The sequence below is a fragment of the Trachurus japonicus genome, chromosome 18 (genome assembly GCF_045865225.1).
Source record: "Trachurus japonicus isolate A0001 chromosome 18, Traja_1.0".
Lineage (NCBI taxonomy): Eukaryota > Metazoa > Chordata > Actinopteri > Carangiformes > Carangidae > Trachurus > Trachurus japonicus.
Window position 1 is genome coordinate 19,648,088 of NC_140924.1, and position 15,511 is coordinate 19,663,598.

Below are 15,511 nucleotides of genomic sequence, written 5' to 3' on the forward strand. Positions count from 1 at the left end.
ACCGACTTCCGCCCCAGCTCGGCTTCCCTTTCCCCCCGCTGGTCTGCATCAGCCGGCGGCCAGCAGCTGATGTGACAGGAGGACTCGAGTCGGTACCACGGAGGAGCCGCTGCCACAGAGACAGAGAGAGAGACAGAGACAGAGAGAGGGGGAAAAAAACTTTTACATGGAGAAAGTGGGCGGATGTCGCGTGCGCTACATATTAGCCGCTTAGACGGAAGAAAGGAAGAAGTGTGGAAGAGTGGATGTGTGTGTGTTTATTTGATGCGATGGGATTTGCTACTTTCGTATGAAGAGGCGGACCTAAGGAGACGCTGTGAGTTCAATATGCTGAAGCTGTCCCCGGTGTTTGTGTACTGTACGTGGAAGTACAGGGACGGTCTCCCTCCAACTCCCAGGCCCACGTAAGGATTTTACACGCGCTCGTGACATTATCTGAAGCTCGCAGACACTGCCACGGTAGAAAAAGCTTCTACCTTTATTTTTTATTTTTATTTTTTCCCATTTTGTGGGCTGTTTTTGTTTTGGACAGGAGGACGAGCAGAGGAGGGGATTCCTCCACACAAGCTGCATGTGCGTTTGCTCCCTTAGCTTTTCCGTATTCACTATTACTATTATTATTATTTTATTGTAACCTAGTGTGTTTTAATTTAAACGTCTAATATTAAATATGGGGGTCTCGCTTGCCGTAGCTCGCGGTAGTCACCCCTCAGGAGCAGCAGCCAGTGAACCCATTAGAGGCTGGTAGTTTTTTTTTTTTTTTTTTTTTTTTTAAATAAAAGGGACTCTCTCTTCTTTCAGAGTAGTTTGCGTCGCCCTTGACTTCACCATGGACTATTATTTTGTTGGCATTTTTCACGCTCCCGTGAGGTTCAGTGTCAGCAATGACCGCTTCTGTTTTAGCTGTTAGCCGGTAGGTTTGCAAACAAGTCTACTGCGGGATTTTTTTTTTTTTTTTTAAGTTGGTGCATTTTCCAGGTGTCTCTTTTTCCCCCCCCTCGAGACACCACCATTACTGTCACTTCTATATGAAGAATATTTATTTTTTAATATATGTATATCCATTGTCTGGTTTATAGCACCTGATATAGGATATTTATTTCTATAGCCTATACAGTATATTTTTTTAAACCCCGGGATTACCCCCTCTCCCCTCCTCCCCCCTGTGCTTTTAAAAAAAAACCCTCCATCCACGCTCCCACTCTCCGGTCCCACGGATACGAAATATTAGATCTTCCGAGCTCATTTCCACCATGAGTTACATCCACAAGGTGGTGAATGTGTTGCTACGTGGACTCGTCATCTATGCGGTACTGGGCTCTCAGTGCACTACTCACTCGAATGATCTACCCGACCACTCGTCTGATGCTGCAAATGTGGCCACCACAGGTAAGTGACAACAACACACACACACAGACACACACACAGACGCGTAGACACACACTCACGAAACTGTCTCTAATTTATTTACGCATGTACAGTGTTACCCCCCCCCCCTCTCCTCTTCCTCCCCTCCCCCCTCTTCCTCCTCCTGCTCCCAGTTGGCTTCCACGGGGAAAGCCGAGGAAAGCCCATGCGCAGGGGGAGGGAGGGAGGGAAGAGGGGAGAGAGGGGGGGGGTTTAATGTGAAGTGATGCATTTGTATGTCGGCAGTCACCTTTTTCTATTCCACCTCTACACCTCCACCTCCTCCTCTGGTAGCTACATTGCTGAGAAATGCATGACATGACAGGAATGCAGGCTGCATCCTCACCGAGGGCAGGACCAGGGTTACTGTAATGGTTGCTCAATGTCACCAAAGGATGTTGATGAAAACACACACGCACACACACACATTGGATTTACCGGTTTGCTTATCCTTAAATGATGCACACATATAATAGCACACACTCTGCACATTGCACGTTACATGACAGCACATCCCTGCTGCTACAGAAGCCCACCTGGCTGCTGCTGCTGCTGCTGCGTTTTACACCGCTGGCTGATTTGACTCATCCAGAAGGCCACAGGTGACCCCCCCCAACTCCCCCTGCTCCCTCTTCCCTCCCCTCCTCACCCTCACCCTGTCCTTGTGAAAACTGCACTATTGACATAATCTAATGAGAGGAGGATTTCCATCTATTTGCATCTGTTTCTAACCCGTCAATATTGATCGGTTGCTCATTTAACAGGCGTTTTACATGACAGGTGCCCCCGGTCGACCAAGTTAAATAAAGGCTCAGGGCAGACAGGACGCTGTGGAAAACAGACATGATATTATGCACAGTAGACGTTTTTTTTTTTTTTTTTAGCTGGAACTAAACTGCAGCAGTTTTCCCCCCAATTTGGCTTAAACCAACAAAATAGACAAATAGAAACAACGTATTCAGGATGTATACGTACACGTGTGTGTAAATACATGGTTGTACACACTGTACATCGACTTACAGGTGCAGCAGTGTGTGTAAGCCAGCGGATCCATTCAAAACCTACTCAGTGTTTATATACACATACGTATAGGCTATATTATGTTTTGATCCAGTTGTGTGTTTGAAATGTAACATCATATCTGATAGTGTATGTTAGGAGCTGAAAAAAACCCCACATCCCATCTGTAGGACGTGGAGCAGAGAGGATGTTCAAACAAGTATTTTCAAAATGACATTTCTTACTAATGTGTTTTCATAAGCTAGCAGCAGGATTGTTTATGGTTTTCTTTTCGCCTTCTCAAGCACTTGACAGTTTGTATATAAGTCTGTTCCCTTGGTCAGCTGAGCTGCAAATACAGTCAAGGATTTAAAGGAACAGTTGAACATTTTCAGGAGGAAGAGGCTGTTTTCTTTCTTTACTTTCCTGTTTACACTTTGTTTTTTTTTGTTGTTATTGAGCTTTACTTTTGGGCTTAGCTTTGAGCTAACTAAATATTTCCAGAGCTTTCAGTCGTATCTCATGGCCTTCATCATGGAGGATGAAGTTTACTTTGCGGAGTTGACCCGAGGTGATCCGGGACGCCGTGATCCCTGCCCGACAGAGTATGATCATCTGTTACCGCATGATCAAAAATACTCTTAAGTCTTGTGATAGCAACACATCTCCATGGCAACTGAGCAAACTCCCATCCACTGATGAAGGCCACATATTTTTTTTTCTCCAGCTCTTAAAAATTCAGACCACATCCTCCTGTCACATCTGCAGGTGTGTCAGTCAGAGAAACACTTACCTCCCAGCACACACACAGACACACACACTCTGCCTCCCATACACTTGCAGGCAAATGATCAAGGACAAGTCAAACAGGGCGTCTCTGATGCAAATGCTAACACCCATTTCAGGTGAAATCCCATTAAATCCCATTAAATCTCTTCTGGCACAAACACAGACAAACCTGTTTTCACAACAAGGTGTTGCAACTGACGACACAAACGCACACAAACAAACAAACAAACAAACAAACACGGGCCTTGTAAATGTTAGCTTGTAGTCTCATCTATATATTTATGTTCATTTAACACATCCACCCCCGCCGGAGAAAGTAATAAACCTCAACCCAGACAGCTGTTAAGTATTCACGACTGTCTGTTTACAAGTGTTAAGCAGCCCCTGAAAATAAACTGGGCATGAGCTGGGATATTGATTAATAAGGCAAAAGCACACTTGCCCTTTTCCACAACAGCAGCAGCAGCAGCAGCAGCAGCACAAAGGTGTAAACGGGGGACCGGGGGACGATGTCAGACCTCGCTCCTCGCAAACAATGAACTGTAGTGGACGGAGGGATAGTGGTGACTTAATACAGTGTCGGTAAACATGACCGCAGCGTTACCCGTTTCCCAGCCAGCTCCCTGGAAAGGTCAGCTGTCTTCTCACTGGCAAGGAGCACACAATCACTGTGTGAGTGTGTGTTTGTGTGTGTGGCTCCTGTATGTGCAGTGTTTTCTTTACAGATTAAGCACAACCTTCGTGAATCATAGGATTTATATTTGTGTTGCTATGATGCTCCTAAATGTCGTCATCCTCGACTTAACATATCATTTTCACAAATCCGCTTGAATGCAGCTCAGCTTTAAAGCAAGACTCTTAAATAACACTTTATTCCTCCTAACAATGGGAACCTGAACTCACACAGTCGTTTTTTCACCAACATGCACGCTTCTCTTGCTTTCCTCATTTTTTCACTTTCCACTGGTAGAGAGAGAGAAAGAGAAAGAGTCGTGGTCTGTCTTTCTCTGTGAAGTTACTTCTTCCATTCAGCTTCCTTTATCAATGCTATCATTCAGTTACGCAGCAACTCCACAGTGGCATTGTTTGCGCTGAAGCCGGCTGGCATGGCGACCGGCACAGACAGGGAAGTCTGTTGCTCTGGTACAGTAGAAGAGGGATGTAGTGATAAGGGAGGAGAGGGGACCACAGTACCATCAGCTTTCTGATGCTGCTGGTGGAAATAAATACACGGGCCGTCTACGTCGACCCAGCAACCGCCTGTGCCTTTGAGGGTCCAGATATTCTGCACCCCAGTGTGTGGTCTGCACATCTGGAGGAGGATGGGACCCTGGGCTTGTTACATGCTAATGCTAAAGACGTTTGGAGGTTCAACTTTGTGCATTACAAATTGTAGCCAGTGGCTTATGGCAGCTAATTTTACGATACTCCCTAAGTCAGTTTAACTCTTCTCTTGTGCTTCTCTAGCTTAATATTTTAGCTAAATGCTAAAGTGTTTCGTATGTAGCATTGTCACTTGGCCACAGATGCAGACACTGCAGCTTTAAAAGGATATACCAAAACGCTCTGGTGGAGAAGTTGTGACCTGCACATTCACCACGCTATGAAATAATCATGTATAATTATGTAACATTATGACACATGAGGCAAATACTACTAACTACTTACGCTTTTGAAGTCACTCTGCCCAGCAGCCGTGTCTGGAAAGTAGTTCCGGCTGCATTTGCCTCTAAAACAACTCTGTCTCGTAATGTTACATGGTTATTTCATAGCGTGGTGAATGTGCAGGTCACAACTTCTCCACCAGAGCGTTTTGGAGTTGTTGGATTGTGTATTTGATGAGTTTGATGAGGGATAGGGGACCTGTACCATTCACCTCCATTGTGTTCGCTGAGCAGCTCACGTCTCTGCCCCGCTGATCTCAAAGCGACATGCACTGATAATTAAAGGTAAGGGACTGTTCGTTATTTATCATCAGTGCCACCGGAGGGATTCACGGGACTTTTTTTTTTTTTTACATGACCCCCCTGTCGGAGTCAGTAAATTTTAACATGACCCTGCATTAAGCCTTATCAAAAGATACATGACCCCCCCCCCCCCCCCCAGCCATCGACACGTTACATCGCATCACGTAGCGCGTGACACTACATTATTTCATTTTGACAACCATGTGTGCAACACCTTCTCATCACAATGCCATTTATCAGCTGTTATTAAAACCCAACTCATCAATAACAGAATCGCGATTTTGGACCAGCTCACATTACACAACAAGACATTAACAATTAATCCACACTCAAACCGAAGCAACAATAATGTGAACTGCACTCAACAACGTATTATTGCAAGGTTTACGACAGATATGACAGACAACTGTGTGTGTGTGTGTGTGTGTGTGTGTGTGTGTGTGTGTGTGTGTGTGTGTGTGTGTGTGTGTGTGTGTGTGTGTGTGTGTGTGTGTGTGTGTGTGTGTGTGTGTGTGTGTGTGTGTGTGTGTGTGTGTGTCTGCGCCTGCGCCTGCGCCTGTAAGAAAGAGAGAGAGAGAGAGAAGTAGATAAAACCAGCTAACTGTTAGCTACCGTAGCTCAGGCGTCGGTCTCCCGTCAGGTAAAAGCTGCCGTTTATTCCTCAAATGTAGTTCATGAAGTTGAGCCTCTCCGGTACAGTTATCCATCACTGCTGTTGAATTAGCCGCTAAACTGCTGGACGCGAAAACCGAGGGGGCGTCTGTTTGTTTACAATTCACGAAAGCAACGTGAACGTACGTGCTGCTCAGACTATGTAGAGTTACGCAATGAGGCAGGCAGGCAGCGTAGCCTCTGTATGGTACTGAAGTTAAACTCACTCACCCATAAAAGACGTGCTAAGCCGCGGGCAGAACCCTTATTGGCGAAGCGGTTAGCATCGTCGCTTGCGGTGCGGGAGACCCGGGTTCGAACCCCACTCAGGGCAGATCAGGGCAACATAAAATAACGTTGTGATTTAGGGGCCGTTGCTCTCATTGCCATCAGTGCTTGCAGCTTTGAAATGTCCCATTTTTGTTTTTTGCGAGCATTGCAGTGTCCTCCAGACAAAATGTTGAATGACCCCCCCTCGCTGACCTTTTTTTTTTAGTGGACCCACCCCTCAACAAAGAATATTATGACATGACCCCCCCCCCATTTTCCTCCGGTGGCCCATTCCATAAATAACGAACGGTCCCTAATGAACCTACTGATATGACTATAGGGATTGTGGCAATAGGCGAATTTGCCAAAATGTTGAACTATCCCTTTAAGGGTGTGATTCACTGTGTTTGTGACTGGTAACACTTACTCTGGGATGTTTACACATTCAGAAAATTAGGTTACATCACCAAGTATTGCAGTGACACACTCCCAGACACACAGACACACACTCTCAGACACCTACGTCACACATTTGGTGGTAATGAAGGAATTTTGTTCCCTGGTAATTGAGGTTTGAGTCGACGCCGTTGTCACTGAAGCAGTTTAGGGTTCAAAGCTGCCATTTAACATGCTGTGAGTGGAGAGGGGGTGAGACGGGAGGGGGGCGAGGTTTAACATTTGGTGGGTCAGGCTGCACCTCTGTGATTTAGGAACTTCAAAGACCTGGTTGGAGCTGAAGAGAAGCCGCCAGAGTTTGGTGTCTGCATTAAAACAGGGGATGGTGATGGTGCATGTTTGAAAATGTATATCAATAAACACTATGCTGTATGAACTGTTCAGATACTCAACAAATGGCTGTTCATTTGTGCAACCACAGCCAGGTCTAAACATAAACATAACATACAATCTATTCTTATCTTTTCGTCCATCTTTGAAGATTAAGACACAGATAATCAAACCCTGCAGAAGAAGCTGCACCACGATGTCAAACTGGACGTATCGAGTTGTCTTAGTGGCAATGTGAAGATGATTTTAAAGCCCCCGTTGAGTGAAAATAAAATGACGTTTTTGTCCTCACCGACAAAACCTTGTTCCTCATTGTGGGCTTTCTCGTCTGTGTAGAGTTCCTGGTTTATTGTAACTCGTCTCGTCTCACTGCGGTGTGTGTGTGTGTGTGTGTGTGTGTGTATAAAGCCGAACATGAGCCTTTTTCAGAGTAGGAGTAAACAATAGTTTGTAAAGAAATAGCACAATCAGCACAACCTGCAGAATGAATAAATACTTCTTTTTTTTTTTTAAAGAGAGAGGATGAGGTGTTTGTGGAGGGAGCTGGTTTAGCGGCAGTGTGAACGTGGTCTTCTCCTGTTTTAATGGTGTTGTGTGTTTAGCTTGTTTGGCGTTACAACAAACAAAGCCCTTCCCTCAGGCTGCAAGGAACATCTAGTCCTCGAGTGCTCTGCCTGCTGGATGATAGCTGTCTCAGATACAGTCAGGGCCCACATTTAGCATGAGCTTTATGTAACATACAGATGACATTGTCTGCAATCGGTTCAATTACACAGACTCAGACACAGAGGAGGAGATCTGTCTCTGCTTTTGCTCCACCGTGATCTTGAGACTGAAGTCAGAGCTTCTTTAAGTTTGGAGAGAATTAGCTGAATATTATACTTTATATTGCCAAATTAGAGGTGACATTGTCTTTTTCAAAGCAGAGCGACTGCATTAATGAATGGATTTGTTTGGAAAAGGAGGTTTAACATTTGCCTATCTGACGAGAGCTTGCGGGAAGCACAGGAATTTGCATTTTGTGATAACTCCCACGCTGCTGGCTGGTCCCCTGCTCTATCAAATGAACACACATATGCTTGAGGAAAACCAGGATTTCTGTTTTTTGTTAATTTACTGCGGTGCTAATTTTGGGGATCGGCCCTGGGTGCTCGCAGTGACTGAGTGTCAGCGTGAACGTGGTGGAGAGAGTGGTAACGTCCTGGGTTGGTTCTGCAGTGTGCAGCTCAACAGGCAAAGCCATTTCCTTTTCTCTTGACTGGAACAGCCTGTTCTGGAGGGTTCGCCATGAGCCAGAAAAACAAATAAATAAAATAGATAAATGAAATCACGTCTTTGTGCTTCAGACCTTCAAACCTTGCCAGAACTCAACAGCAACTTTTGGGAACACTTAAATCATTAGAAGGGAAACTGAGCACGTTCAAGCTATTTTTCATATTTTATCATTTAAAGCTGCACTGGTAAAAATTTTTTAAAATTAAAAGTGGATTCAATTTTATGCAGTATGAAAGAGGTTTGTTTGTAGTGATAAACCCCTAGAGAAATATCACCCTACTCTGCAGGAGGAAGTGAGTGTAGCAAACTTTAGCTCAGTGTTTTGGTTTTATGGACTAAAACTTCTAACTTTCTCACAAAAACAAGCAGCAAAAAAAACTCTGCAGTGCACAAACAGACAAAGTTAGCAATTAGCCAATGTGCACAGCTCAGCATTCAACAACTAGAGAGACAGTTATTTCCCTCAGGAGTGGGTGGAGACCAAAGCAGAGGTAAAAGGAGACTGATCAGGAGCACAACCCGCAATGCAAACAAACAGTGTATTATAAGCCCGGCGGCCCGCCAGGTCTTACTTGCCCCACCGCCAGGCTAAACATCGTTTATTAATTTTTTTAATCAGTTTTTATACTCCATGAACACGTGATCGGATGTCTTTTTCATCACCTGACAACGTCACAACTTCGTCGCGCATAACGCGACACGTCACAGACATCAAGCTCATCAGACCGCATCTAATGATCAGCCCGCTGCTTCACCAGCTGACCGAGAGGAACGACGTTAACGTGAGTCGAGACCGCGGCTCCAAGAGGCTCTGTCAGCTGCTGTAGCACGGCTGCTAGCTGTTAGCTGTTAGCTGGTAGCTGTTAGCACGTCGTCCCCTGCAGCGTCAGAGCTCCGGACTCCTGTGAGCCGCGGGGCTTTCACCTGATGTGAAAATGATCCATTGTTTCATTCTTCAGCTCGTAAAGTTCGCGATCACACATTTGTTTTCTAGTAGATCCGTGAGTGTCACGATTCCATGACGACTGACCGGTAAAAGAGCGTGGTACGTCAGAAAAAAAAAACAAAAAACATGGATCTATAATACATCCATGGAAATAACGTTACACTTTAACAATGGAGACACCAGGCAGTTGTTTTTTAGTTTTTAATGCAAACAGTTGATGTTATTTATTAAATTTTTTTTTTTATATTTATTATTATTATTATTATTTATTTATTTTTTTTGTGGTTGATTGAACAGCATTTCAAGAGTGCCTTTCTGTAAGACTCTGCTATAGCTGGTGTTTAAATATGTTACATAAATGTCTTATAATAACAGATGTTTATGATAATATTTTCAAATTTCTAGTCAACTTTTAACATTGATCTTAAGGCCTTATGAAATTACTCCTTCTAAATGCTACTGCTCCATTAATGAATCTGTTACCTATAGGACCCTGCCATCAGTCAATGGTCAGGGTCAGGTCCCTGTCACAAAAAAACACGCAAAAAAACACCCTACCACCGGGCTTAACAAGTTTTCTGGGGGAAACCCTGAACAATAATGTTGCTCTATCTGCTTTAATTGTAATGAAGTGACTGTTTACCAAAACGTTTGAACTGTTATTGTTGTGTATATAGATTTTTTTTTGCTGTGGACAACATGTAATTGCAGGTTTAAAGCTGCACTTATCAATATTCTCACTCTCATAGATCAGTCAAGTGTATTGTCAAACTGTCGCTTATGCTAATGAGCTCACGCCTGCAGCTTTAAGTCTATGGGTGACTGTCTGTATTGCTGAATATTAACTAAAAACATGAATGATTTATACTTTAATCCTGATCCTTGGTCCAGTTTCTACATTATTAATGACCTCAAATGAAAAGCTGCTGTTGCGTGGCCGCCCGTAGCCCCGCTCCGCTGCTCAGCCTGCTTCCCCCAAAAAAGTGGCAGCTGCGTCCCGTCCTCAATCAGGCTGGCTTTAGGACGGTGATCCCATCTAATGAGGCCCGTCACCAAACGGCCCGACCCCCCGTCCCCCTCCGGTGTATTTATAAAAGACTCTGGTGAAGTTTTCCACGTGCGTTTTCCATCACGCTCCCTGTTGCGGCCGCCGCTGACCCAGTACTGACATTGACATGGTGGGGGGTGGTGGTGGGTTCAGAGTGTTCCTTCTTATTATTACTGAGAACCATCAGTACGGCACAGAGCCAGTCCAGCTCCACCGGGTGATAATGGGGCTTTATTTAATGGTTTAGCCGCGGCACCGATTTGAAGTCACTGACAGTCTCTGAGACGATCGATGACCCGATTTACTCGCATGTGAACATGTTGAAGTTGAATCCAATATGAATTCTATTTTGTTGAACTTTCTATGTCTCTTTTTTACATTTTTTTTTTTTACATTTTCTATATTTGTCCTCAAATTAGATCCTGCATCCATGGCAAAATACACACCCGTGTGTTGTAAGGTCATGAATAAGCAGAAAACACTGGAGGCCATACAGCTGATTCACTCATGCAGAGAGCACCTCAGTAAAGAGATGTAGGTCACTGTACTCAGCTGTGGAGCATTTCCTGCTGCGAGTGGCCTACAGTAGCACAACTGGCTGCCCTCACATGGCCCAAGGGGAGGGAGGGAGCGAGGGAGGGAAGGCGGGTGGCCAGGCGGCGGGGGAGTGGGCTTTTGTTGTCCCCACTCTGGCAGTTCAAGGTGTTGACCCCCCCCCCCCCCCGACACACACACACACACACACAAACACCGGCTGCTTTTCATGTCATCTTTGCGTCAAACACAAAAACATACATACATAGTTCCTTCTTTCCTTCTTCTTTCTCACTTCCTCTATCTGCTCTGTTCTCAGTTTAATACAGACAGGTACAAACACTGAGCTAAAGTCGCCTGACCAAGAACAATCAATCGGCAACTATTTGATCTGTTGATTATCGTTGAAGATTGGAAATTTTTTGCAGCTTTTTTAGCTTCTCAAAAGTCTGATTCCGTCTGATCCATATCATGAGAAGTTTTTGGTTTTGTGCCAGTGGGGAGACTTTGAGAAAGAAAGAAATCGCTGATGGTTTATCCCCGAAAACATAAAAAGAAATCCTCTGTTTCAACCCCGCGTGCTTTCAGAGTGAAAGGCTGAGAGGGGTCACAGCTTCGTCCTGTTACGAGGGCGGGATCCTGCTGTGATAATACTCGTCACCTTAACACAGGAAGGAGCCAATGCCATGCCCTTCATAGAAGCCTAAAACCGTCACAATGCCTTTTCTCGCTTTGCGTGTAATTTCCTGACTAAATAAAGCACCCGTTTTCTGAGTGCTGAAAGTGAAACCTCAAATTGTACTTGTCGTGGGTTGAAAGAGATTTTTTATATTTGCAGCAATGTCTGCACCTGATTCTCCACTGAGAAAATGTAAGGAAAAATAGATTCTCTATGTGTTTTGAGAGGGATTTTAAAGTTAGACATTGGGTGTCAGGAGCTGCAGTCCCCTCTGATTTCAGGGACTTTCCCATGGCAGACGGCACGTGACGTGGTGGCCGGGGTGAGAGGGCCAAGAGGGGCAAAGACCGGTGTGGATTTCTCTGGTATGTCGTCCCCTCTCAAGTCTGTCTCCACCGATGCTCCAACCTGCGCTCACAACAAATCCCATAATCTAGAAAGTCATTTCCAGCATAGATAGATAGATAGATAGATAGATAGATAGATAGATAGATAGATAGATAGATAGATACACTGCAAAAACTCAAAATCTTTCCAAGAATATTTGTCTTATTTCTTGTCAAAATGTCTCATTTATAGTCAAAACTAATCTCTTTCCATTTAAAATAAGATGCATCACCTAAAACTTAACATGTTTTTAGATAATTTTTACTTGTTTCTAACAAATTTTCACTTGAAATAAGTAGAAAAATCTGCCAGTGAAAGCAAGTTTTTTTGTGCTTGTAAAAAAAAAAAAAAAAACTTGCCCCACTATCAGATTATTTTAAATGAAAATATGCTTGAAAGAAGTAAAACATATCTAAAAACAAGCTACTTTTTATGTGATGAGTCTTATTTTAAGTATAATGAGATTTGTTTTGTTTGGAAATGAGATAAATATTCTGCAGTGTAGATAGATAGATAGATAGATAGATAGATAGATAGATAGATAATGTCAAAGAGGTGGTTCAAAGTGACAGGCCTCCATGGGACACTGAGTGGACTGTTAATCCTTTTTAGCGCTGCTAACAGTAGCACGTCCTGGGCACCAACAGGTGTGGGCCCTCAGGAGCCACTTGACCTTGATCCGATCCAAAACGGATCCAGTTTGTGTTACACTTCAAAGCGGCTGATAACAGACCGACTTCCTTTCGCTGTCTGGCCTCTGGAAAAAATAGGTCAGCGCCGGTCTGTTTGGTCAGTTTCGTGTCTGTTATGTTTTGTTTCCTTCAGTGACGGACGTGTCACAAGCACGCTGACATTTCTGTCATTGTGTTGCCTCTGTTTACCTTCAGCGCAGTTATTGTATCTGAGCCTGTTTCCATGTTTCAAAAAAGAGTAAATAAGGTGTCTTTAATGACTTTCCTGTTGTCAAAAGTGTGTCACGTATTCTTAGCTTCCAAGCTGACGTATGTGTTTAAAAAAAAAAAAAAAAAATCCTGTCAAACAGGAAGGCAAAAATCTGGCAGAGTCAAACCTGCTGTCTGCTGTTCACCTGCCTGACATCTTCACATGTTCAACGCTGTGACAGAAGTGTCCAGAAACATTACATATATTTCTTCTGGTGCTTCTTTTTTAAAAACATTTTTTTAAATAAGACTAAAAACCTCTCAGAGCAGTTTGTTTTGACAAACCTTCCTGGGTTTAAAAAGGAGCAGTAAAGGTTTGCACACGATGTACTCGATGTTCCTTCCTTTCACATAAACGTCATTTTAAATCTGTCTCTTCCAAGGCCACGCAGAGGTCTGAGCCGAGGATTTTGACAGTTCAGATATTTATAATTTGCACACATCTTCAAGCAAATGTACGACCCAAGAGGATGTAAACACGAGTGGCAATAAATCACAAACCGAGCGAAGAGCGGCGTGCAGGATTTTGTTTGTTTAACTGTTCCACGCCGGCTTATTTTAAAGGTGCAGATATTTTTGTTCTTTGAATGTTATAATGAGCTCAGGCGTGTTTTATGACTAACATGATGCTTCATATATAAAGGACAGACATGGAATTATCAGTCAAACACGTTTATGGAAACAAGAAATAACAAGAAGACTTTGAATCTTAAAAGCAGTTAAAGCATGACTGAGCGCTAATAGTGACACTCAATGTAAATACCACAAAATTTATAGTAGCGACATTTTTTACATTCTGTTTGAATGTATATGGCTTGAATTCCACCACTCATTACAATAACTAGTCGAATGTTAAAAGAAAAACAGGTTAAAATTGCTCAAATCCACCTAGTTAAAATGGAATAGTAGAAGTATTTGTGACATTTTTTTTATATTCTTGTCTGAATTTACCCAATCCAGTTCAAACAACCTGACATTTTTCACACGTCACTTGAAGTTTTAAGTCAGAATTATAAGTAATTTCACTTAGAAAGTGTTGTAATATCACAACATATAACTGTATGTAATGCAAAATTGCCTCTTAAAACTTAAAGTCACGGGTAAAAAAGGATGTGGAACTGTATAATTCAAATTATGTATTTCCAGGAAACTGATATGAGTAAAGTGGCATTAAAATTTCAACTTTAAGTGTCCTAATTAGTAGGGAATGGTTTTTAAATTAGCAGTGTTCAGACTATATGATTCAAGTTGTGACAGTGGGTTTGTTGCTTCTGTACACATCTGGTTTCTGTTTATATGTTACTGTTTTCTTACTTTTATTTTTTTTAGCCGACAGGGTCAGAGAACGTGGGGTACTGTACCCAAACACAGAACTTCTCCAGTGGGAAAGTCTTAACCCTCAGCTTTCCTTCCCTGAGGCCATGTCACACACAGGGACACTTAATCCCAGTCAGACTTGTCCAGTATGGATCTCTCTGTTTACTTACAGACACTTAAGAGGATTGAAAACTATTTATTTTTTGGGCCTTTTCTTTTGTAAAATCGCCGCCGGTCAAAAACGTCCGCTTGGTTGGTTGTGCACGTACATCAGATCCCGTTACGCGATGCGGGCCAATGCATGGTGAGCTGCTCCCATCACGCTGCTGCTCATTGTTCATTGTTAACTTGTACAGCCGGGCATGTGACGTGTTCCTCGGTTCAGCTGTCTGCAGACATATAATCCATTAACCTTATATCCACAGAGCATGTTGGAGGCCACGCCGGCTAATTAAATGAGCGCTCCGGTTTTCTTCTTGTCTTTTCATTCTCCCCTCCTGCTTTCCTTTTTTAAATCTCTCTCTCTCTCTCTCTCTCTCCGTCTCTCTCTCTGTCTCTCTCAGGGTTGCGCTCATCACACATCTCGTGTTTGGGGCTGTTATTGAAACATTCCTGGGACGCCTGGGCGCAAGGAGCGTCTCCTTTTCTGGAAGTTTTTAGATCAGACTTGGTGGGCCTCCACACGTTTTGCTCTAGTTGTCTTCTCCCCCTTTATTTCCCCACTTTTTTTTTTACCCAAAAAAAAAGAGGAAGAAGAAAAAAAGAAAGAAAAAAAGCTGTGGCCTAAGCAGAGGATTACTGATGCCCATTAAGGTGGTTTAGATGGATGAGCTACATCAGGGTTCAACAGGTCGGAGACAAACAGCTCCCTGTCCACATATTTAATTAAAGATAAGAGAGGCGACGGGCGGCTTCTATCTGATCTGATCTTTATTAGAGGCTCTGTGCTGTTGCCGTGGTGCGAGCTTTAACAAGTTTTTTTTAGCAAACAGACAAAAGTTTAGATGATTCATGCCAGCTCCACCTCAGTTTGTATTGCACACCTAATCTGTTTTCCTTGTGCTTTATTACATGATTCAAATTGCCACAAAGGGTGGATCGGGTTTTGTTCAGACGTGTTAATGTGTGTGTGTAACCTGTAGCCTAGTGTGTGTGTTCTGGCTGGTAAAGGGTCTCTGCCTCTGTGTAGGTGGCTCTGAATTGTACAAAAAGTTTCTCCTGCCCTCTTGGAAACGTGGTAGTAGTGCACCCGTGTGTGTGTGTGTGTGTGTGTGTAGCACTACATTGTTGTTTTTGCCTATTGATGATTTTGCAGTCACACATTCTTCTGCCATGCCCTGGTGCACCCTGGGGAGTTGTTGGAAAGCTCACCTGTCAGCATAGCTGCAGCTCAAGCCGAACAAAAGCCTCAAAAAAAAAAGAAAAAAAAGCAAAGGGTGAAATAAGCGAGTGCTTTTATTTTGCAGGGGGGTGATTGAGGCTTTGCAAAAAAAAAAGCACTTATCAGATTTTTCA

General features: G+C 43.4%; 1 protein-coding gene across 2 annotated transcripts in view; it reads left to right on the top strand.

The window, feature by feature from the left end:
* The first annotated feature begins 748 nt into the window (after window positions 1–748).
* Window positions 749–15,511, top strand: part of stim2b (stromal interaction molecule 2b) — a 41,733-nt gene continuing 26,970 nt past the window's right edge. Inside the window, exon 1 of one of the 2 annotated variants that reach the window (XM_085758913.1) lies at window positions 749–1,389. In XM_085758913.1, the coding sequence (XP_085615039.1) occupies window positions 1,254–1,389 (136 nt within the window). In that variant the 5' untranslated portion in view covers window positions 749–1,253. The remainder of the gene's footprint in view (window positions 1,390–15,511) is intronic. The other variant, XM_085758916.1, reaches the window with a different exon arrangement.